The sequence below is a fragment of the Strigops habroptila genome, chromosome 11 (genome assembly GCF_004027225.2).
Source record: "Strigops habroptila isolate Jane chromosome 11, bStrHab1.2.pri, whole genome shotgun sequence".
Classification (NCBI taxonomy): Eukaryota; Metazoa; Chordata; class Aves; order Psittaciformes; family Psittacidae; genus Strigops; species Strigops habroptila.
Window position 1 is genome coordinate 2,545,761 of NC_046360.1, and position 21,478 is coordinate 2,567,238.

At 50.5% G+C, this 21,478-nt stretch overlaps 3 protein-coding genes and 1 long non-coding RNA gene across 6 annotated transcripts; 2 read left to right on the top strand and 2 right to left on the bottom strand.

The window, feature by feature from the left end:
• The first annotated feature begins 1,610 nt into the window (after nucleotides 1-1,610).
• On the top strand, nucleotides 1,611-3,481 carry LOC115614251. The gene is made up of 2 exons (XR_003993668.1): nucleotides 1,611-1,929; nucleotides 3,114-3,481. It is a non-coding gene; the product is annotated as an uncharacterized LOC115614251 (long non-coding RNA).
• Nucleotides 3,482-4,510: 1,029 nt separating this feature from the next.
• DIABLO (diablo IAP-binding mitochondrial protein) lies at nucleotides 4,511-8,565 on the top strand. 2 transcript variants are annotated; one of them, XM_030500826.1, is made up of 6 exons: nucleotides 4,511-4,578; nucleotides 5,306-5,426; nucleotides 5,759-5,890; nucleotides 6,604-6,714; nucleotides 6,869-6,965; nucleotides 7,914-8,565. In XM_030500826.1, the coding sequence occupies exons 1-6, from the start codon at nucleotides 4,532-4,534 to the stop codon at nucleotides 8,126-8,128; spliced, it is 723 nt and encodes a 240-aa protein (XP_030356686.1). In that variant the 5' UTR covers nucleotides 4,511-4,531; the 3' UTR covers nucleotides 8,129-8,565. The 2 variants fall into 2 exon arrangements, with proteins under 2 accessions (XP_030356686.1, XP_030356687.1); XM_030500827.1 differs by having other exon boundaries at nucleotides 4,515-4,578; nucleotides 5,762-5,890; nucleotides 7,914-8,309.
• A 2,564-nt stretch (nucleotides 8,566-11,129) lies between these two features.
• On the bottom strand, nucleotides 11,130-14,195 carry B3GNT4 (UDP-GlcNAc:betaGal beta-1,3-N-acetylglucosaminyltransferase 4). Its single transcript, XM_030500828.1, has 2 exons — nucleotides 14,000-14,195; nucleotides 11,130-13,029 (listed from the first exon to the last, which is right to left on the bottom strand). The coding sequence occupies exon 2, from the start codon at nucleotides 13,010-13,012 to the stop codon at nucleotides 11,903-11,905; it is 1,110 nt and encodes a 369-aa protein (XP_030356688.1). The 5' UTR covers nucleotides 13,013-13,029; nucleotides 14,000-14,195; the 3' UTR covers nucleotides 11,130-11,902.
• Nucleotides 14,002-21,177, bottom strand: LRRC43 (leucine rich repeat containing 43). Of its 2 annotated transcripts, XM_030500804.1 has the most exons (12): nucleotides 21,067-21,177; nucleotides 20,702-20,977; nucleotides 20,312-20,422; nucleotides 20,034-20,173; nucleotides 19,225-19,463; nucleotides 18,244-18,422; nucleotides 17,976-18,099; nucleotides 17,622-17,761; nucleotides 17,372-17,461; nucleotides 16,884-17,087; nucleotides 16,289-16,388; nucleotides 14,002-14,178 (listed from the first exon to the last, which is right to left on the bottom strand). In XM_030500804.1, exons 1-12 carry the CDS (start codon nucleotides 21,160-21,162, stop codon nucleotides 14,018-14,020), a joined length of 1,860 nt encoding a protein of 619 aa, XP_030356664.1. In that variant the 5' UTR covers nucleotides 21,163-21,177; the 3' UTR covers nucleotides 14,002-14,017. The 2 variants fall into 2 exon arrangements, with proteins under 2 accessions (XP_030356664.1, XP_030356663.1); XM_030500803.1 differs by lacking the exons at nucleotides 16,289-16,388; nucleotides 21,067-21,177 and having other exon boundaries at nucleotides 14,091-14,178; nucleotides 20,312-20,966.
• Between the last annotated feature and the right edge of the window lie 301 nt (nucleotides 21,178-21,478).

Below are 21,478 nucleotides of genomic sequence, written 5' to 3' on the forward strand. Positions count from 1 at the left end.
ACACACTAATTCCATTCTGTTCTGCCACTGACCATACTACATCAGAAATATTTAAGGGATTTCTTGACTTCTAAAGGAAGATACATTTTTAATCATTTGAGACGTCTTTTTAATTCAGGTGGTCAAGTTGCACACTTGTCTTGCAAAAACAAAACATGCTGCAACTTTGACAACAATGTAAGGCTCAAGTGTGGGCTGCCTTGTTCTGAGTTCTTGCTGTTGTTCCACTGTGAAGTAGCTAATTTCATAGTATTTGAAAAGAAAACTACGTTTGGATCAAAACTTAGACATTACTGTGCAAAGAAGAAATAATGTGAGTCAGTGCAGTCCTGACAGAGTGTCCTTGGCTGGGCCCTGAGGGTCTGTGTACTCTCACAATTTCCAGATTTTTCTTTTTTTAAATCTTAAAAATTGAGCTAATCACAAGGAAATAACAGCACTGCTCAGGCTGGTTTGTGAACTGAGGTCACGACGTGTAAAAGCTACACCACAAGCAAATAAAGGAACCCATTCAAGAGCTTGCTTACCTTTTCACGTGGCCCAGCAAATGCGTGTGTTTGTTAGTACCACCAAAGGCAAAAGCTTTTACAAGTAGTGTAAAAGCTACACCACAAGCAAATAAAAGAACCCATTCAAGAGCTTGCTTACCTTTTCACGTGGCCCAACAAATGTGTGTGTTTGTTAGTACCACCAAAGGCAAAACTTACTCTGAAGACAGTTCACTCCCAACACTTGGTAAACTCTAATTTATCAACAGCACTGCTGCAGAGTTTTTGCAGTGTAGCCCTGCACCACCACACTGAGCTGGAGCCATGCGGACACTCACCCTGAACAAAGTCTCTTCCTGGAACTATTCAGCAACAACAACACAAACTAAAAGCCATCCTGACGTTGATCAATTCTCTGGAGGAGCAATTACTTCTTAACAGGCTTCCTGAGCAGCTTGATTATGTTCTGCTTCTGGCTAAGGCCTTGCTGACCACGCGGGTAATAATTTGATAACAAGAGAGCCCAATTAAATTAAGGGGCCATTTTCTACATCATAATATCTTTGTGAGTAAGAGATTTGATTTGCAGTACATACTCTTCCCTCTCCCTGCTGTCTGCATTTGTCTGGTTTACAAGCAAAAACCATAAAGAAACCATTACCCAACCTCCACCCCAGGAGACTTTCACTTTTCATAGAATAGTATCAGAAAACAGTTTTGCTAGAAATAAATACATAGCTTTTCTCCCTCCTCCCCCCTGCTGCAAGAGTGCTCACTCTCTAAAAGGTAGGGGTGACTGTTTGGGTGTGCAGGGTTAAGATAGAGCAGTGAACTAACGACAGCGCAGTGAGGAGGTGGCTTCAGTGCTTGCTCTTGTTTGATAAAAGAGGCTGACTCAGTCCACACAGGTACAGCAAATAAAGTGCTGCTGACCTGAGATGGTTCCCCATGTGAGCATCTTTCTCCCCGAGTGACCCACAGGAGCGCTGGGCTCTCCAAGAATGAAGCAAGAGGCACAACAGCATTCCACATAACTACAGAATGATGTGTAACTGCAGGATAACATATAAAATGACACAACACTTTGCTAGAGGAAAACAAAGCACACATTTAAGCAAATGCAGTTTTGACCCGGTAACATTAAGCCATGGTGCTTAACCTCACCAAATACTGTTCACAAAAGCACTCTGGGGAAGGGGAGCTATTTGGCATGCTCTGTTTCGCTGTGCTATGTCATATCATAACTGGTCCTGGCCACACCTAGTGCATTAGTCCTCGTGCGGGCTGCAAACACAACCTCATTACTCCTGGCTGCCGGATGAGCAGAGCAGAAGGCGATCAAACTACAGCGCAAACCCGTTAGAAGGCAGAAATTCAAGGGACAGCTGCAGAACAAAACTAGAACAGGAACTTTACGAAGTAGAGCCCATCATCTACCTGGGTAAGCAGCTTATTTCTTTATCCACCTCTTTTTAGACAAGCAGAAATCATGTAAAGCCTATAGACAGAAAACCTGAACGCTTTGAACAACAGGAAACCATGCCTGGTTTTAAAATGCAATAGCTCCTATACAATAATGTATACCTGTGCATGAGCTTAGACTGAAATGACTGAACTCTTTAATAAGATCAAAAAGTGAACTCTTCATCACAAAAGCTCTTCAAAAATAGAGAATTCTAAGTATCAGGGTGGGAATTCAGTTTACTTTCCTGGCTTTAGACTGTTTAGAAGAGAAATAATCCTTTCAGGTTAGCTTTATCTCAAGTCTGGTTTTAAATCCCTTTTATGTGCTTGACCAAGAGTGTGGCTATATTTGACCAGGCACAGTTATGATCAAAATTGAAAAGAATATGTAAATTGGAATGATGGTAGAATTTTTTGCATGGGTCTTCACAGCTTTAGGTCTTAAGGAGCCAATAACTTTTGTGAAAGAGTTCAGATTTTATATGAAACTAACAAATGAACAATCACTTCTAAAATGATGTGCAACTATGACTTTAAAATACAGCTAGAAGACAAATTCTAAAGCATCTTATCCCGTGTTTTCCATTTAAGGGTTATTTTTAACGTGAGATATAAATATTTGCCTGTGCGAACTTGTATTTAAGCCCCAGTTTTCGTCATTCTTAAACAAAAGGCTCAGTTTGTGCCAGTATCTCCATTAGATGCAATTATATCATTAAATATTAATGGTGGCTTCCTTGGAGGAATTGACCACTTTGATCAGAACACATTGTTGGTAATGCACCACCAGCGACCGCTCTGAACATGAAGCTTCCCAGATGCACAGCTGCTGACACAGGGGGGAAGACCCCAGGAGCCAGCTGGACCCTGCCGGGGCCTCAGCCCCATACCAACACCGCCTGTGTGTGGCTGTATTTTAATTTGCTTAGTTACCAGTCCTGATTTGGAGACTTTGATCAGATCTCAAACTCCTTTTCAACGCTGCAGCTCAGCAGCCCTCTACAGGGCTCTGAACAAGCACACACAAGTACAACCTGACACTGACAACCTTCTAAGAAGGATGGGTGGCTGAATGCAGCCATTACTCCCCACAGCAGAGCCAACCCATCGGCTCTGGAGTCTCCTTGCTCCGAAACACTCACCCTGTCTCTTTGCTTACAGACCAGGAGGAGCACCCGAGTCAACCCGAGACCCTACCTGCGGCAGTGCTGGGGAGAGCCATGCCGGACTCCTTCACCATCCACTTCCTGAAGGTGCTGAGGGAGCTGCTGGCCTTCGTGCTCTTCAGCTACACCGTGCTGGTCGGGGCGCTGCTGCTCGCCGGGTGGACGACGTACTTCTTGGTGCTTAAATGAGAGCTCTCCAGAGGCAAGAGGCTCCACTGTGCAGCTCATCCTGCACGTCTGCTCATCACATGGGATGCTCCCTTCATCCTGCAAGTGTTTTGTTCTGTTACTGCCTAATCACAGTCTTATTTTCTTATGTAAAAAGAATAAAGGCTTCAAAAGCATCTACATGCATGCACTTTACTGATCTTTGTGGCTCTTGCAGCTTCTTTGTGGCTCCTAAACATTTGTCCCTGTTCCCCAAAATGTTTAAAAGCCTCCCAGCAGTTTTATCCCGAGATTCCCACTCCGTGCTCTGCCTCAAGAGCACAGCAGCCTGCCAAGCACAGCGGAGGGACAGGAGGGATGCAACACAATTCAAACATGACCAACATCTCGTAGGAACAAGTCCTGCCTTGTCCAACTCTGCCTCATTAAGGGTGTGAAGGCTGAGATACAGAAATTACTTGTAATTATTTTTAGATGTCCTGGAAAAAGACATCTCAAATCAGCAGAAAGTTACACTCTTCCTACAGTTTTATGAGGTACATTTCCTGGAGGGGGGTACCAACACCATGTTATCTACAGGCTTGTTATTTGGTGCTCTCAAGTGTTACGCTTTTCAACAAATGCTTAAAACACAGAATTAGCTGAAAGATGTGCCTGTGATGCAGCACTGCCTGAAAGTGAACTGCACTGAGCCAACTGTAACAGGGAACAATGGGAATCTCTGCTATAAATAGAGTAGGCTTAATCGATCAAGGCTTTCATGTGGAACTATACAGGAAACCTTTGCTGGAGGAGCTGAGGATTATCACCAAGAAGCTCCGGATTACCACTAGTGTAGAATGAACCGAAAGCAAAGCAGCATTATATACACTTATAACACTAACTGAAGCAGGGGGTGTGTGGAGCAGAACCTGTGTAAGCCGGTCCGTGCGACGGCAGCCATCACTGCTGACCTGACACAGCTGCGGCTGCCCCCCGCTGAGCCGGGCCGGCCCCTCAGGTATCCCTGAGCACCGCAACACGCAGGAGCTGGGCCCCCAGCACCACCGGTGCTCCCAGGGCCTGTCCCCGGGCCGGTGCCGCTCCCTGCGGGGCGGAGCAAGCGGAGCCTCGACCGGTCGCTCGGTGCCGCCGCCTCAGGCTCCGCCCTCCCTCAGGGCTCCGCGCGCGCCTCACGCCGGTGCAAACCAGCCCCACCCGCCGCTACGCGCTGACGTCGCTTCCTACGCGCCGTCCAGTGCCAAGATGGCGGCGGGCAGCCGGTGGCTCCGGAGCTGCTGCTCCCTGCTCAGGTACCGGCTCTGCGGGGCGCGGCCGCGGGGGGGCCCAGGCGGGTGTTCGATGGGCTCCGCTGAGCGCCCGTTGTGGCCCGCCTGGAGCGGGCGGCCTGTGCCGCAGCGGCGAGCCTCACCCGTGTCCAGCCGCCGCAGCACGGCCGGAGGAGCACAGGCTGTGGCACCCACACCGCTATCGCCGCTGAGGGGCTGCAGGTTAAAGCCCACAGCGTAAAAGACGGCACCAGAACAACACCAGAACAACACCAGAATCTTCGCGGCTGAGTGCTGCTCTTCAGCGATAGGCCCTGAGCCCACAGACACATGCACAAGGGAGGATGTCAGTGAAACTGGCCACAGGAGGCCCTGCTGGGATGCAGCTATTGCCAGCCATACTCCTCCTCTGCATGTACCTTATACCACTTCTAAGCATGCTTTTTAACTTGTTTTCTACTATTACAGAATATTAGCAGTGTGTTGGTACCAGAGAAGATACATTTGCACTCTCAAAGGATTAATAATGTGCTAGTTACTGTGCTTGTCTCTTTTTTTGCACTTATAATTAAGTAATATAACAGAATTTAAACCAAATTTACCCATTCACTATTACACAGCTGCGTTACAGAAGCTCAGTAGAGAGCAAGGCACCCAGAACAACTTCTAGGTGTTCCCTTCCTCTCCAATACCCATTTCCCACTGCACACGGGTTACTTCTTGTGCTTACCTTTGTTTCTTGCATTTCCAGACGAAGCCTCCCTGTTGTGGCCAGTGTCAGGAGGCGCTGCCTCTCGGGAGTGAGCGGCCGATGGCACCAAGTGGTGGGAGTGGGGCTGGGAGTGTCCTTGTGCGCTGTCCCCATTGCGGAGGTAACGTACCAGCAGAGAGATGTGTACAGAACCTGCTCATCACAAACAGTTTAATACTCAAAAGCACTCACTTAGCGTTTTATAAAGTGATACTTGCCCTCGGAATGGTGTTCCTGCTTGCGGATCACAGGTGTTTAAGATGTGGTTGTTAAGGAAGAGAAATGAGGAAGTAACACCTTGTTAAAACAGTTGCCTTGTTTTACAGTGGAAGAACTGTAGCGAGAATTAGGCTGTCCAGCCTCGTAACTTACAGTAATGCTTTTCCTTATCACTATTTATTGCATCCATATGAAAGTGAGGGTAAAGATCAGGCAGATATCTTTGTCTTTCAGCAGCAGAATGTGATTTCTCTCAGCAACGATGCCCTGATTAAAAGAGCAGTTTCCTTGGTCACAGACAGCACTTCTACGCTTCTCTCTCAAACAACATACGCGCTGATTGAAGCACTGACAGAGTATACAAAGGTAAGCTGAGAGATCATGTACAGTGCTAGCAAGTCATGTACAGCACTGGAAACAGTGAACTATTTGCTCTAACTACATCTGTTAAACCATAATTGGAATGGGCTTTGGCTTTTTTATTATTATTAATAACAGGTGTGGGGGTTTAAAGATGTCAGGTCTCCAGGAAACAGTGGGGTAGGGCTCCCTGTGCAGCTATACCACACACAGAAGTTACTTTTAGCTTTGTTAAGACGGTTGCTTTGAGCTTGATCTTTAGCCAGAATGTCCCATGGCTCGGAACTGGAGCTAAAGAAACTCGTAACAGGTATTGGACACCGGCATACTGAGTAAGGAGGATGCACCACCCTCTGTGCTTAGGTATTTTATTTACCTTCTGTGCCCATTTTTAAGACCATGAACTTGAGTTTCATCAGAAGAATCGAGTGAGCCATATTTAAGTCTGAAACAAGATAGAGTTTTAATTTTATAAGTGCTAATTTGAGTAAAATACTTGCATTCCAGTTTACCTCCTTATTAGTATGGCAAGCACATAAAGAGATGTGCACAGCAGTGCTGTAGGCAGAGAGCAAATGCTGTCAGTGCCCCCAAAACTGCAGTGAACTTGAGAACAAAGCACCTTTGGAACCATTCAGCAACTGTACTAACACCAGTTAACACAGAGACAACATCAGAGATGCACAGATCATCATGTAACTGAAATGATTCCTTTGCAGGCAGTTTATACACTGGTGTCTCTCTACAAGCAATATGCAAACCTTCTTGGGAAGATGAATTCAGAAGAGGTGGATGCAGTCTGGCAGGTGGTGATAGGAGCCAGAGTGGACGTAAGCAATTGTCTCCCTTCAGTCAGCAATCTGCCTCTTAAAACTCTGCTCAGAAACTCTCCTCTCGCTGGCTCACCTTTTCACAAAGGCGCTGTTTGGAAGAGCACTCACATACTGCTACATCTGGTTAAGTAATACTTTGTTTTACTGCTAGGTGAGAACAAAACAGGAGGAATACCTAAGGCTGGAATCCAGCTGGATGACAGCGTTACGTCTTTCAGAGATGGCAGCAGAAGCTGCGTATCAATCAGGTAATACTGAGGATGTCTTTCCCCTCCCATTTGGGCAGCATTTATTGCGTGAGAACGGAGTCGAGAGACCCAAAATATCCATTCAGTTCACACAGCAGTTGGTACCTAATGCCTGGTTTTTAGAGATGCTGAGAACTTCTGTTATTTTACTGGCTACAGATCTAGCAGAAATGTTTTGAGAACTGGGCCTGGAAACTTCACATATGGTTTAGATCAAGACCAAACGTGCCAGAAAAAGGTTTCGGGGCAGCATTTAGTCATTTCTAAATGCAGTGTTCAAACATAGCCACAGAAATCAGGCTACCTAGGGGGTCCAGCAGGTCTTTCCAGCTGGACTCACTTTTACTAAAGAGTGGGAATATTTGCCTTTCACTCAGGAAAGAGACTCATTTTGGTCTTTCTCTCTGGATACACACTTTCACAAAAAGTTGAGGACTTGATAGCTCCAAGATTGAATTATGGGTTGACTTACGGTAAATCAGCAAAGTTATGGGAGTGGAGAAGGGGAGAAAAGCAATGAACATACAGGGACACCCTGACTCTGCAAGGGCCTAAAAAACACACAGAGTCTGTCAGGAGGAGAAGGGATTCTGAGTTCAGCAGTGCCACAGATATTCTCACTGCTGGTAGGTGCCAAGAGAAGGACTGCAAGTTCCCAGCACATGATGGCTGGGCTTAGTTCTACAACTCACTACCACAAGCTGATCCCTCTGATCAGACACTGGCTGTAACCCACTTGGGGGGGAAGAGTTCAAGGGGGCAAAAAATAACCTCAAAGCAGGCAAACTGCTGTCTGAGGTAAATGAACAGCAGATGCATTTAGCATTAATAGAGCCCAAGAGCCATCAAAACACTTAGCAAAGCAGATGATAATTATAGACAGTGGGTACCTTAATTGAAGGTTTGCTGAGTGCTCCTCTAACCCCTGTATTTAAATCATTACCTCAGGTGCAGACCAAGCCTCGGTGTCCGCCCGCAGCCACATTCAGCTGGTGAAATCACAGGTACAAGAAGTGCGACAGCTGTCCCAGAAAGCAGAGACCAAATTAGCTGAGGCTCAAACAGAAGAGCTCATCAAAGCTCAAGGAGAGGATTCTTCATTGCCAGAGGGTATTTTAGGAAGCTCAGAGGCGGGTGAGGACCCTTACCTGCGGGAGGACTGAAGAGAACTCAGATGTCACCTTGGAACATGTGAAAGTCAATCACAGATTGAAGGGTCCCAAATTTTTCACTGTGGGATACTGGGAAACAGCTGAAATAAGCCTGTGATTCCATTTTTCAAACAGGATTGCTTTACAAATCAGGTCAGTTCCAAGTATCTGAAAGGCCTTGATCTTGTTGGTAACTTACCATGTTTGTAATGCTCATGGGTTCAATTGTTTAAATGTTTAACTATGCAAATGTGAAAATGGCTATCAAGGATAGCTGGTTGTTAATAGTCTCTCTGCTGGGAGGGTTCTACCACTCGTGTTTGTGACAGCTCTCTTAACTTAGAGGCTAACTAGGTATCAGCCAAAGATGTATTTAAAAGTCACTATTTTTAACTTGTGAAGTGAATGATGTCTGTTAGGAAGTACCTTTATTAAACTGCGCAAAAGCATCTTCTTGTGCGTGTGCCTGTTTGGATAAGAGATTAAACACTGTTTTCTGTTGGAACTGTAACAGAGCTGAGTGACAGCTGCACTAAATTACACTAATTGCAATCAGGGGAAACAGTTGCTGCAGAGCTGTGGAGTTCCCCAGGTTGCTCTTAGTGAAGTTCTGCAGCTCAGTGCAACTGCTTCCACCCAGGAGTCACTGCTTGGAACGCAGCTGCCTTCCCCAGGAAGCAAAAGGAGAGCTGATTTTCAAGACCCAGTGGTTATAAATGAATTCATTGTGGCAACTGCTGTGCACTTCTTCACAGAGCAGTGAGCAAAAGCCAGTTTTATGTGTTTGAATGCTTTCCAGCACAGGTTTCAGGAAAATAATGTTAATTCTTTCTTTTTACAAGCCTAATGTTTCAGTGCAGGTGAAACCACAGGTGCCTTTCACTGTGCTCATTCCTAACCTGACAGCTGAATGTGAAATTTGCAATATTAACTGTATAGATAATGGAAACTTAGAGCTGACATGGCTTTGTGGGATAGCATCCACTAGGACTTTATCGCTGCTGATTTGATTCAGTTAATCCCCATTCACCAAGTTTTGTAAGAAAACACACGTTAATCAGGTTTTTCACCAGGAATTAGCATCTGGTGCACTACACCTGTGTTGAGGTTGCTGTTACTAAACTGGGATTTTTCCAGCTTTAGCATAAGCCTTTCTATACGTGTCTCATTTTGCTTGCCCTTTGAACAAACGCAATCTCAGTTGCACAACGCTGTACGTTTACAGATTAAGTAGCAAAGGAATTAAAAAAACACCTTTCCTTGTTCCTGCTCCTCACTGGATGCTCCTGTATCCAAGGAGGATGGCACAGTCCAGATTGCAAGCTCACAGGAAGGTGCAGGTGTCTGCTGTGCTGGTAGTCAGGAGGTCCCAACACAGCTTTGGGCTGGGGCATTAAGAAAAAACCCACTCTCAGGAGAGGATTATTTGCAGCAGGGGCACCACCACACCCTCAAGAGCCAAAGACAGCTCCAGCTCAGCCTCTAACCACAACTGCAGTCGAAGAATGGCTGCCAAGCCACTGACCCAAATGCATGTACAAGTTGTGTTCCTTTCAGGATGCCACAGTAACTACGCGGATGCTTGCATGGCACAGTACAGATGAGCGCTGCTACAGGAGCCTGCAAAGCAACTCTCTCCCTTTCAGAGCCTGCTCCCAGCCCCTTGTTGCCCCACTTGTTAGCCTGTATGCCCTGCTCTTACTTCCCAAGACACAGGCTGTACCCACACACATCAAACCTTCAGACGTGACAGGAATCAGTTCAGTCAAGTCAAAAAGGGCCTGAGAAGCATGACTGGCTCCCTATCGCCTCCAAACTGGAGTGGAAAGAGTCCCACGCTTTATTAGGAAGCGAGAGTTGCCTGTTGGGGGCTAGCCCATACAGCAAAGCCCACAACAGACATGACATCATGCTCTACGTTATGTTACTGAGTTTGCATTTGGAATCGATGAGTGGATCAGAAAGATGCTGCTGCAGCAGTTTGCAGGGTACCATGGTACCCGCTCTGCCCAGCCTCTTCTCTGGAACAAGCAACAGTGCCCAGAAACGCAGGTTTGCTGCTGATACTCAGCCTTGTTTACAAAGCCAGCATCATCTGAAACTACATGTAGCCAATTCCTCAGGTACAGCTAATACAGCTATTAATCCCTGTTAGGGCTGCAGTGAGCAGACACAGCAGCAGCTTGTGCCAGACCACAGAGAGGATGGACACACAGAGGCTCACCCCTCGGAAAAGCATTTTCAGGCAAACACTCACATCTGGCACAGAAACAAACTCCTGCCATGGGAGGCTGGGTCGTGCCATAGGGCTAAGCCAGAACTATACCCAGTGCTTTAGGAAGCCAAAGCAGCAAGAACGGCCAGGAGTCCCTCAATCCCAAGGTCACACAGCATCACATGGCCCTGCCGGAAGGCAGCACAGGCAGCCTGCCCCAAGAGCACACCCTCAGTCTCTCTGTAGCACAAGCAAGGACCTGGAAGTGCTTCCCAGGCACCTCCGAAAGCTCCAGCTCACATCTGGTGGGCAGTGAACGTGGGGCAGCAGGCACCAGAGACAGCAATGACAACAGCACAACACAAATTGCTCTGATTTGGGTAATCACACACTTCCTCTCTACCTGCTACCTTTATCACAGAATCACATACTGATTTGGGCTGGAAGGGACCTCAAAGGTCATCCAGTCCCTGCCACAGACACCTTCCACTATACCAGGATGCTCAAAGTCCAGGCTGCTTCCTGCTCACACACAGCACAGCAACTTCAGATCTAGCAGCTACACATCCTGAAGCCAATAAACTTCACAGAAGTATCACCAAATCTTAGTTTCATATTTGATCTTTCCTCAAATCAGCAATTCCAGCACACTCACAGATCAATCATTCCTGTTTCAATGCATCTTATCTGGACAGGGCAGCTGCTCACAGGAAAGCAAGTGGCAAGTATCCATTTCCACAGAACCTTATCATCTTTAGTAGCAATGACTCCTTAATGCAAATACCCAGCATGTGAAAACACTTTTCAAAACTCTATTTTATTTATACCCAACATTACAACAAACACCACAAATACACCTCCCACACCACATGAAAAGCTACAGCCACTCTACCTACCACTGTGATTATTCAAGACATATTACTCCTCTCGAGCTCAATCAGATCAGAAAAGTGTTTGTGCAAATGCTTCCAGTGCAAGTAAAAATTAACTTCTGTAAAATCCAAAGGGCTTGAGTGGGAGCCCCGTCAGTGCCTTGGATCACCCTGCTGTGTAACACGCTTCTAAGGCTTTTTCTTCCCCACTCCATTCCCTTTCTCCTGTTCCACAGGTCCTGTGGGATTGCTGGCCTGGGACAGCAGCAGACCCAGCAGCACACACCAACCTTTCTTCCACTCCTTCAAGTCATTTCAAGTGCTGTGTCACTCATTAGTCACTATGAGCTTCCCTACAGGAAGCTGATCTGTGGCCAGCCACCGGTGTTGGGGAACCTCCATAGCAGGTGGCCCCTCACTCACGTCCCTGTGGCAGCTGTGACTTTCCCCAGCTCCAGCATGGCTGGGAGGAACCAAGCCGAGCCCCTGATCCATGTCCCACCAAACTACCAGCCCCATCCCCACCATGTGACAACTCAACTGCTGCTGTAACCCACTGACAGAAGACAACTTCCTGCAAACAAACCCCATGGCTCCAGTCTGTTAGTCAAGGACACGTCTCTACCACAACCTGATTTTTAGTTTAAAAGTACCCTGTATCTGTCACCAGTCACAATCCTGCTGTGCTCGTCAGTAGCTTCATTTCCAACCCCTTCCATAGTTGTGTGTTATGGACACTGCACACCTGATGCTGTTGTCTTTTACCAGCGTCCACATGATCCACATCTCAGTTGGGTTTAGTCTGTGCACAACCATCAGTCCTTTGTATAAGCATGGATCAAAAGGATTGAAAGGTCTCTGGATCCCAAAAGTCTTAAAGCCAGCGTGGTTCTTTGGGGTCACTGCCATCTTCGCCAGGCACATTCCCACAAAGACATCATCTATTGGGAAGAGCTCCATGCCCTCTGCGGTGCTCTGGAGGCGGTGCACTGTCTCTCTAGACATGACATAGCCCCCTCCACCCGCATAGAGAGGATAAAAGGTGGCTGTGTACATGGACTCTGGAATAAAGTATTTGACCTTGCTGTTCCTGATGGGCCGGGCATTGGCAATTACATCCCCAACAAAGAGATCCTGTTCAGGGTCCAGCTCATGGAGGAACTCAACAATGTTGTAAGTGTTAACGAAGACATCATCGTCGCCCTTCAGCACAAACCTGGCGTGCAGGCAGTCCTCCACGAACCAGCGAAGGAAATGCAGCTCCTTAAGGGTCAAGTTGTAGAAGTTGTCAACAAAATCCCACTGCAAGATGTCATCAAACTCCTGGCTCTCATAAGCCAGCAGCTGGTGCAGGGGCTGTACCTGGCTTTTGGCCTCCGAGCGCCCTAGAAGGAATACCAGCCTGACACGCTTGCCACCGATGGAGACATCCTTCCCCCACGTGTTCCTGATTGCAACCCGCCGGTCCACATTGATCGGGGAAGACTTGATGGCCAGCAAGAGGAACACCTCTTTGCTACACCTGGAAGGCTTCCGCAGGACCGAGAAGTTCCGACAGTGCTTGTATGTTAAGAACACACGGTGAAACTCCGGGAGGGTGAGAGAAGAATTGGCAAGGGCCAGGTTTGGCAAACACTCACTAGGTTCAGCATTGTCCAGAACCACAGACTGGGCTTTGGGAGTTGGTACATCCACTTTCTCGTCCGCTGATGATGCCGACAGCTTTGCCTCTTTCTTCAAGTAAAGAAAACACGCCAGCAGTGTGATTGAGAAGGTGTAAAGCACGAGGGTCTTCATCCTGGGGTACATGGTGCAGAACGCAGCCCCTGCGCGGCACACACAGACAAGCCGGTATCAATGAACCCGCACACTCGCACTTTCCGCTTGCGCCCGCCGCTCGCAGGGACGCGCTCCGGGCTGGTTTCGGGTCCCTCCAAGCGCTGCCGGGGAACACGGGGGCGCTGCGGCCGCTCTGGAGCACCGGCACCGGGACCCGCCCGGCCGCGCACACCGGCCTCGGAGCCCAGCGCTGCCGGTGCAGCCCCCGCCCCGCTCTGCGGAGCCGCCGCCGAGACTCACCAGGAGCCGCTGCCGCGCTCGCGCCGCCCGGGAGCCCCGCTCCGCCCCGCGCCGGCCCGGCCCGGCCCGCCCCGGGGCGGGGTGGGGCGTGCACCGAGCACCGGGCACTGCACACCGCGAACTGCACACCCCGCACTCATTGCACACCCTGCACTCATTGCACACCCCGCACTGCACACCCTGCACTAATTGCACACCCCGCACTCATTGCACACCCCGCACTGCACACCCTGCACTCATTGCACACCCCGCACTCAATGCACACCGCGCACTACACACCCCGCATTCATTGCACACCTCGCACTGCACACCCCGCACTCATTGCACACCCCGCACTAAACAACTACCCACTGCACACCCCACACTGCAGAGCCTGCAGTGATCAACCACCCACCGCACAGTCCACACTGAACCACCACCCAGTGCACACCCACCCATTGCACACCCTGCACTGAATAATCACCCATTGCACAGCCTGCACGGAACAACCCTGTGTTCCACACGCACCCATTGCACACCCCACACTACACCCCTCGCATTGCACACCCCACCCCGCACACCACACGCCCGCCCCTGCGTGCTGCAGCTCCTGCAGAAGCTCAACAGCAGCCCCAGACAACCACAGACAACCACAACCCCGTGGGCATCTCCTGGCTCTGGCGATTCAGCTAAACCAGGCTCCATGTGCCGTCCCCACAGGGTTTATTTCCCACTCACTCTTCCACTGCTGACAGGTCACTGAGTGCTCCCCACCGCCGTGGCCATGCTCTCCTGGCTCTGGGTACCGGCTGCTGGGGGCCACCGAAGCAGCTGCATCTGGAACTGAACCGTCAGTGGCACCGGCTGCAGCCCTTGACCCTCCACCAGTACACTGGAGCCTTTCTTTTTGATTTTTCCTGTGGAAAGATGTAAATATGTCACTGACAGTAAATCATCCTCAGAGCAGCAGTGCGCAGCGGGGAATGCCCCTGCCTGGACTTCTGGGCCTTGGGGGGAAATCTATTTGAATATGGCTTTGAGTAAGAAGCCCAAAAAGCATCTTTAAGCAGGCAATTGATGGGGTGCAATCTTGCTTTTTGCTGTTAAATTCCACTGTAATTCCTAGGAAATAAGATGCAGAAATAAATCATTTCAAGGATCCTGGAAAATCAAACATGGGATAAAATGAGACCCACGTGAGATTACTTCCGAAGACATGCTTCAATGTCCGGGCATATTGTTCGCTTGAGACAAAGCTTGCTGCCTTTCCTCTTTGAGCTGCCTGGAAGGGATCCCAATTCCTCTGAGAGGACTTATTATTTGTGTGCATTTACTGCCCGAGGGATGCAAATCAGCCCCAGCTCCCGGCTGCGAGTGCTGGTCCTTATGCAGCCTGGCTGGATGCGCGGCCGCAGCGGTGCGAGGGCTGGGACCCGGCCCCAGTGCCCCGCAGCGTGGCCATGGCCACAGCTCCAAGGTGGTCTGTGGTAGCCAGGTGATGAGCAAGTGCCAAACGGTGCAGTGTGTGACTCATGGAGCAGCCATGGGCTCCCACAGCCACAATCAGGGTGGCTTTGTGAGTGACAGCAGAGCGCACACCATGGGATACTGCTGGCACTGGGTGTCACAAGCCGGGGGAGGCAGCTGGTTTGTAGGCACTGTCTGTTTGAAATAGCACTCGGTGGCCGTGCTCCAGCCAGTCTCCCCCTGCACAGGCATAAGGGGACACCAAATTAAGTGCGAGCCTCTTATCACTCTGGGTTTCCTGTGTCAGCGGCAGCTTTCCATGCACCCAACACCCCCCCGCCAGCCTCACAATCCCCTGCAGAAAGGGTTTGTTCTTGGTCAGGCTGAAAGAAAGACCTGAAGACCTCCTGCATGCACACAGACCACAGGCACTGGGGGTGGAAAGGAAGTAGAAAACATCACTGCTCAATTTCAGCCGTTTGACAGCAGCTCCCTGTCATTATACTGCAAATACACATTTTCTTATGGGGAACAATGATTCAGAGAGTATTACCTTCTTTTCAGGTAGCTGGGGAGGCCATTGGGCTTCTTTGAGTGCAGGCACAGACTAGAACTCTGAGTCCTTTGGCTCTCAGATGCTCCCCAAAGATGGGTAACAAGTCACAGAAAAGCAGCCTGGGTTGGCTTTGGGGAAGGGGTTAATTACACCCTTAAATTAGTGATTAAATCTGATGCCAGAGCAGGGGGACACAGGAGGCCTTACTAGCTCCATGCTCTCCTTGACCCATGAGCAGCTTTTCACCATTGCCCTCCCCCACTTCCTCCTGCTCTTGCATTAGCCCTCTGATGTGCTGGCACTGCTATTTTTGTAGTCAAAACAAGATTGCTGGAAAAATAACCTGCAAGAGGCAGTGTTTTAGGTTTGTCCCCGCAGATTAAGCAACACTGCTGGCTGAGCAGACACTGAGCACTGAGGAGACAGGGACAACCCTCAGGGGTCGGGATGGTCTTTTCATGGGTGACAGCAGACTGGGGTCTGCTCCCAGCTCCACCATGGGGCACCTGGGGCTTCTCTGTGCATCTCATCTCTAAACCAGAAAGAACAATAATCCCCTTTGCAAAGTGTTGTGAGATGTGAGTTGGAAATGGATGAGGACCTTATTATGCATCCCAGACAGCACTCACCCCAGCTGCCCGTGCCAGCCCTCACCACCAGCCACATTTGGCAGCCAACACAGTGGGCACCACATCTCTCACCCAAGAGAGATTTGCTTTGCCCTTCTCTCTTGGCACTCGGAGCCTGTAGGTGTGTGTCACTCCAGGACTGCCAGCAGCCCACCCTTGGTGCTTGTTCACACTTTGACGCAACGTGTCCGGATGTGTGTCAAACCTTGCAGCCCCACAGTCAATAAATGTGTTCACAGGCTGGAGGTCAGGATGTGAGTAAGCGCCCTGCTTGCAGAGCTGGCAGGGTGCTGAGACCAGCCTCTGGGCTGGGCACTGCTGCTGTTTGCTCTCACACTCACCACCCTCTGCCCAGCCAGCTCCATTCTCTGTCACCTTTGGCAGATGTTGAAGCTTTCCGTTTGGCCTGACTTTTACTCTCTGCTTTTGGGTTTTTGCTCTTGTCTTTGCTTTTCTTCTTGTCCTGTGGAGAGAGCTGTTTCCATAGTTAGGCTGTGATGAAACTCACTGCCCGCATTCAGTCCTGTGACTGCCATCACCATCTGGGTTCGGTCACGGGGATTTAAAGGGCAGAGGAAAGAAGCGAGGGGAAGCACATGCACAGCGGAGGGGATGTTCAGAGAAGAGAATCCAAGAAATAGAAAGTGTGAGTTGGGGTGTGTTGCCATGCTGAGAGAGCATCAGAGGAAGCACGAGGGGTTGCTTTCATATTCTCAAGTGGAAAAATAAACTCATCTATTTTCCTAGGCCCAGAAAAAGTAGCAGTACTTATTGCTAATATCAACAGTAAGTAAGGATACCAGCAGTGATGGATGATGCTCAGGCAGGGCTATTTCAGCCCCATTTTATGGAGAGGAGAACTGAGGGATGCATGGGAGGGATGTCCAGGCCAGGATATGCTGAACCCCAGCCTGCAGCACTGCCCATCCCTGGCAGCTCTGCCTCACGTGCCCCGGGACACACTCCTTACCTTCTCCTCCACACTTGGTGGCTGAGGTGGTTGTTCAGTGATCAGGATCCCAAAGTCACACAGAGTTGTCACCAGGTCCTCAGTGGCCAGCAGAGCCTCCAGGGTCACCTTCCTGGTGCCCAGGGTCCTCCGAATGGGAGGGTCACTGCGGAGTTCACATGACTTTTCCTTCTTCTTTTTCTGCTTGTCCTTGCGTGCAGGACCCTGCAGGGCACCAGTGCAGGGATAAGCCTCAGTGGAGGGCTGGGGTCCCTTTATCAGACAGCAAACCCCAATCCAGCCCCTTGCCCACCACTGCATCCAGAGCAAGATGTGTGTAGAACTGCTGCTGCCTTCCTCCCATAGCAAGGGGGTACTTTGGTGAGAGGTCTGGGATGGAGGAGAGATTCTCTGACACACCAAAGTGATCCAGGAGAAGGGTCCTTGTTCCCCCACCATCACTTTGCAACTTGGGTGTTATTCGGGCATCGTGCTCTCCCAGCACCTACCTTGGCACCGTCCATCTGCTGCCCTCGTCCTGCTTTCTTATTTGTGTCTGTGTTTTCTTCTGGATCAGCTTCAACAGGCCATGAGAGCACCTGCCCGGAGAGAGGAGCTGGTGCTGCAGGGACTGGGACACCCGAGGACCCTGGTCCAGGGTCACTGCCATCCCGGGCTGCATCCCAGAGGGAACACAACACCACTGCTGGGCCTCCCACCAGCTCCTTCCCCTTTCATCCACCTTTGCTACACGCTCACCTTCTCCTCCACAACAGAGACAATCGTTCCAGCCGCCAGGTAGGACTTCAGCCTCATTAAGTCCTTAACAATATGCTCCTTCCTGTAGCTGTAGTCGATGGTATCTTCCCAGGGCTTTCCAGGGGTGACAAACACCTTTGCTGTGCAGGACACAAAAAACCTTTGAGAAAGCTATCCTTCCTGAGGACAGAAGGACCCCCAGGACACAACCTGTGCCAATTCATTATCCAACAGCCCCAGTAACAGCCCAGCTGCAGCCAACACTACAAGGGACAACCTGATGCCACCATATGCCAGGAAGAGCCATAAACCTGCCCTGAGCAGTGGGGCAGGAGATCTAGAATTCCTCCTTACCAGAGCTGGCCTTGGGCTCCTCTGTGGCTGCAGGGTCCTGCTGGCTCTTTGTTTCTCCCGTGTCCTGAGCAGAGCTGTCCGCGTCCAAGGTGGCCACCTCAGGACTCTGATGGATTTTTGTCACCTGGAACAGAGGTGGATCTCTTAGCAGGGCATGTCTGGTTTGCATCAGGACCAGGGAGCAGAGCTCTGCATGTGGGAGGTGAAGTGCCCCTTTGCTGTAACCTGCCACTACCTGTTGCTGTCGGGAGCTCTATTAAGCACAAACCTCAGTGCTGCTGCCGTTGTCAAGCTCCTCTCCCTCCACAAACTCATATGTCACACAGTAGCTGTAGGTGATCACTGGAAAGCCGGAGTCATCCGCCAGCTGCTGAAGAGTGCTGGGATCAGGGACTCCTTTCATGTCCCCAACACTCACAACCACTCGTGCTTCACTCCTCATTAGCTCTAAAAGGAAGACAATCTTGCTATGAAGCTGCAGCGTGCTCCTTCCAGAGGGAGGGCAGTACAGAGCAAGTGTAAATCGGTGATTTACACTGAAATCACCGGTGGAAATCAGGCGAGGAAGTGTCCCACCACCTGGCATCCCTCCCTGCCACCTTGTGCTAACGCTGTGACAAGCCACTGCCACGTGGGGTCACTCCAAAGCCACACAAACATCTCTTGCCTTGGTTGCTTTGCCTCCCTGGTTAACACTGTAAGACTCCAAAGAGCACATCCAGTGCATAAAGTCATTGAGCAGTGGCCATCAAGAGGGGTTTCCTACCGCCGGGGTGTCCCCAGCCCCCTGCTCTTGTCCCACCTGGGGATGTGCCATGCTGCAGAGGTGGCAACGCTTTGTGTGGGCAGTGCAGTACCCATGTGAGCATCTTCCCTAGGGGAGATGTTCCTCTTTCAGCAGCTGGAGAGGAAAACACAGTCTGAAACCAGACAGTGTCTAGAAAGCAAAGATGGGGGCAGAGTGTGACACCAAACCAGTGCTAGGACTAGACTGTTCTTGCAACCTTTGAACCTGACTAAGGCTAAAACTACTTCGAGTGTAATCACACTGCTGCAGGGTTCTCTGCCTGTCTCCCCACTTGTACTAGTGGGGTAAAAAGGCACAGAGAAAGATCTCCATTTGAGAAGAGGCAAGAGGGAAGTCAGTACTGGGTCCAGAGTTTGCCCTGAGGACTCGTAGCTCAACCATGGTGAAACCACCTCCTGAATCATGGAGGCAGCAGAGAGAAGTTAAAGGGTCAAGACTCACCTGGCTGCCTTGCCAAACCAAGGAACTGATGCCTCTCATCAAACCCTATGTGGATGTCATCGAGGACGGAGAGCTTGGGCAGGCTGTCCACAAGGAAGCCTCTGTAAGTGGGAATGAGAGCCAGCGGGTTCCCTTTGAGCACCAGGATGCGGAGCTTCTCCAGACTGGACAGTTGGGAGACCAGCCCCAGCAGATCCGTTAAGTTGTTAAAGCTCAGGTCAAGAGAGACAAGATTTGGCCTAAGGAGAGAACCCAGAGAAGAAGGTTAGGCAAAAGCATCCATAAAGCTGCTATCCTGGGTCAAAAAAGAAACAAAATCTGCGTTTCTCCAGCACAAACTGGGCCAAACTGGGGAATCCACTGGTACAATCTCAAGAGGCCAATACCAAATTCCTGCCCCACAACTCAAACCCATGTTTCTCTAGCATCCATGAACCACTCAACTGCATCATTTGGTGATGCAGCCTAAGCTTTAGATCCTTCCCAGGGCAGACTCCCAACAGGGACTTTGGGAAGGGCATGGAAAAAGGAAGCTACCCAGGGACATGGGAACTGTGGTGGGCAGGGTGTCAAGATAGTTCCCCAGGTGATCTCCCTGTTCCACACCTTGGCCACAGACCAAGACAACTTCTGAGCATGAAACACAGGCAGAGACAAATCGCTCTGCACAGGCAGCAGACACAGAGCAAAGGAACAACCCTGCTGAAGGGCTGTAATGTCCTAACATGGGCCACCTCGATGGCTTCAGGTCATCTGTTCACATCTGCCCTTCTCCCTTTCAGGAGCCCACCTACATCCTGTGGCATTACCAGAAGGCTGCAGTGAGGAACTTGTCCTGTGAAGGTCCGCACAGCCTGTTGTATCCCAGCCCCAAGTGCTGAAGCTCTGGAGGAGGCTGAGCACACAGGTCCTGCAGATCAGCCACAGCATTGCAGCAGAGCTCCAGGACCTGCCCGGGACAGGGAGAACAACAAACACCCTTTGCAATGAGTTGTTCCCGACATTCCCCCAAGCTCTTTGGTTTGCACTGTGTTCCCAGATGGGACCTCCTTCCCCATCCTGCCATTGAAAGGGATTGCTCACTTACCTTCAGTGTCCGGGGCAGGTTGGCTGAGGTTATCCTACTGATGTGGTTGGCGCTGAGGATGAGCTCCTCCAGCTGCTCTAACTGCAACAGACCCTCATCAACCTCCTCCACCTGCAAAGAGTTGGGTTTGGCCAATGTGTCCCTGAGCCACCTCCTGGCCAAGGTGACAGAGACATGTAGTGTTGATCTACATGACACATGTGTAACATGGATTAGTGCAACACGCTGGGGATGGGGCAGTAGCTCTACTCCAGCAGCAATAGTGGCACCTGGGAAGTCCCAGGGATGGGGAAGGTGTCCTTTCCTCAGGACGTTTTCCCTCCCAACAGGGAGACGTGGTTTCCTGGCCTGGAGATGAGCAGCTTTACGGGTACCAGCAGATGCACTTACTCCCTTGTCAACGATCCGCAGGGACTTGAGAACCCTGAAGACGTTGGAACCACGGATGAGCTTGGGTTCCAGCACAGCCATTTCCCGCAGGTGCTGGTCCTGGGGGCTGCAGCCTGGTGGCAGGGCCCAGGGGCTGTGTTGGTCCTTCAGCAGCTCTATCAGTGCCTCAGGGCTCTCCTCACTCGGTGGCATATCCTCCTCCTGCCCGGCCGGGTCTGCCCACAGCCTCGGCTGGCCCCCACGGCGGCTCCTGCGTGTAGCAAAGCGGGACTTGTTCTGCAGAGAGGGAGAGAGCAGAGGTAGTGACAGCCCTGCAGGCCACAGACCCCCAACCACATCCCATGGCTGTGCCCCCCAGCCCCTACCCAGCTGCCCAGGCCACAGGGGAAGTCCTGCAGAGCCAGCTGCCCCAGCTGCTCCTGAAGAGCAGCAGAGACACTGCAGGGACCGGGTGCTGCCATTCAGCCCCAGCCCAGCACGGAATTCCCTGGCTCAGTGACAAGAGTCCCTGTCGCTAGGAGATGGCAGGGACGCGGGTGCCCTGGGGACAGGGGACCAAGCTCTGCAAGCAGAGTGAGCCTGGAACAGCACTGAGCTCCCCAGGCTGCGAATAAATCCCCGGTTCCCTGGATATCTCCCTGGGTGCTGTGGGGTTCTCCCCACCAGGGAGAGTGGGCAGCCTTATGGAGCAATTGCAGAGGGCAGCATCAGTCCTGTCCCCTGGCCAAGGACCTGTGACATGGCATTTGCCATCTCTCTTAACTACATCCTGAGCAT

Coding starts and splice junctions, on each gene's coding strand:
- B3GNT4 (XM_030500828.1), bottom strand. CDS start 13,012: ATGTACCCCAGGATGAAGACCCTCGTGCTTTACACCTTCTCAATCACA.
- LRRC43 (XM_030500804.1), bottom strand. CDS start 21,162: ATGGCAGCACCCGGTCCCTGCAGTGTCTCTGCTGCTCTTCAGGAGCAG. Junction 16,389..16,883: donor CACCAAGTGTGGAGGAGAAG/GTAAGGAGTGTG, acceptor CTATGGAAACAG/CTCTCTCCACAGGACAAGAA. Junction 14,179..16,288: donor AGCTTCAACATCTGCCAAAG/GTGACAGAGAAT, acceptor ATCTTTCCACAG/GAAAAATCAAAAAGAAAGGC.
- DIABLO (XM_030500826.1), top strand. CDS start 4,532: ATGGCGGCGGGCAGCCGGTGGCTCCGGAGCTGCTGCTCCCTGCTCAG. Junction 5,891..6,603: donor CACTGACAGAGTATACAAAG/GTAAGCTGAGAG, acceptor ATTCCTTTGCAG/GCAGTTTATACACTGGTGTC. Junction 6,715..6,868: donor TGATAGGAGCCAGAGTGGAC/GTAAGCAATTGT, acceptor TTTTACTGCTAG/GTGAGAACAAAACAGGAGGA.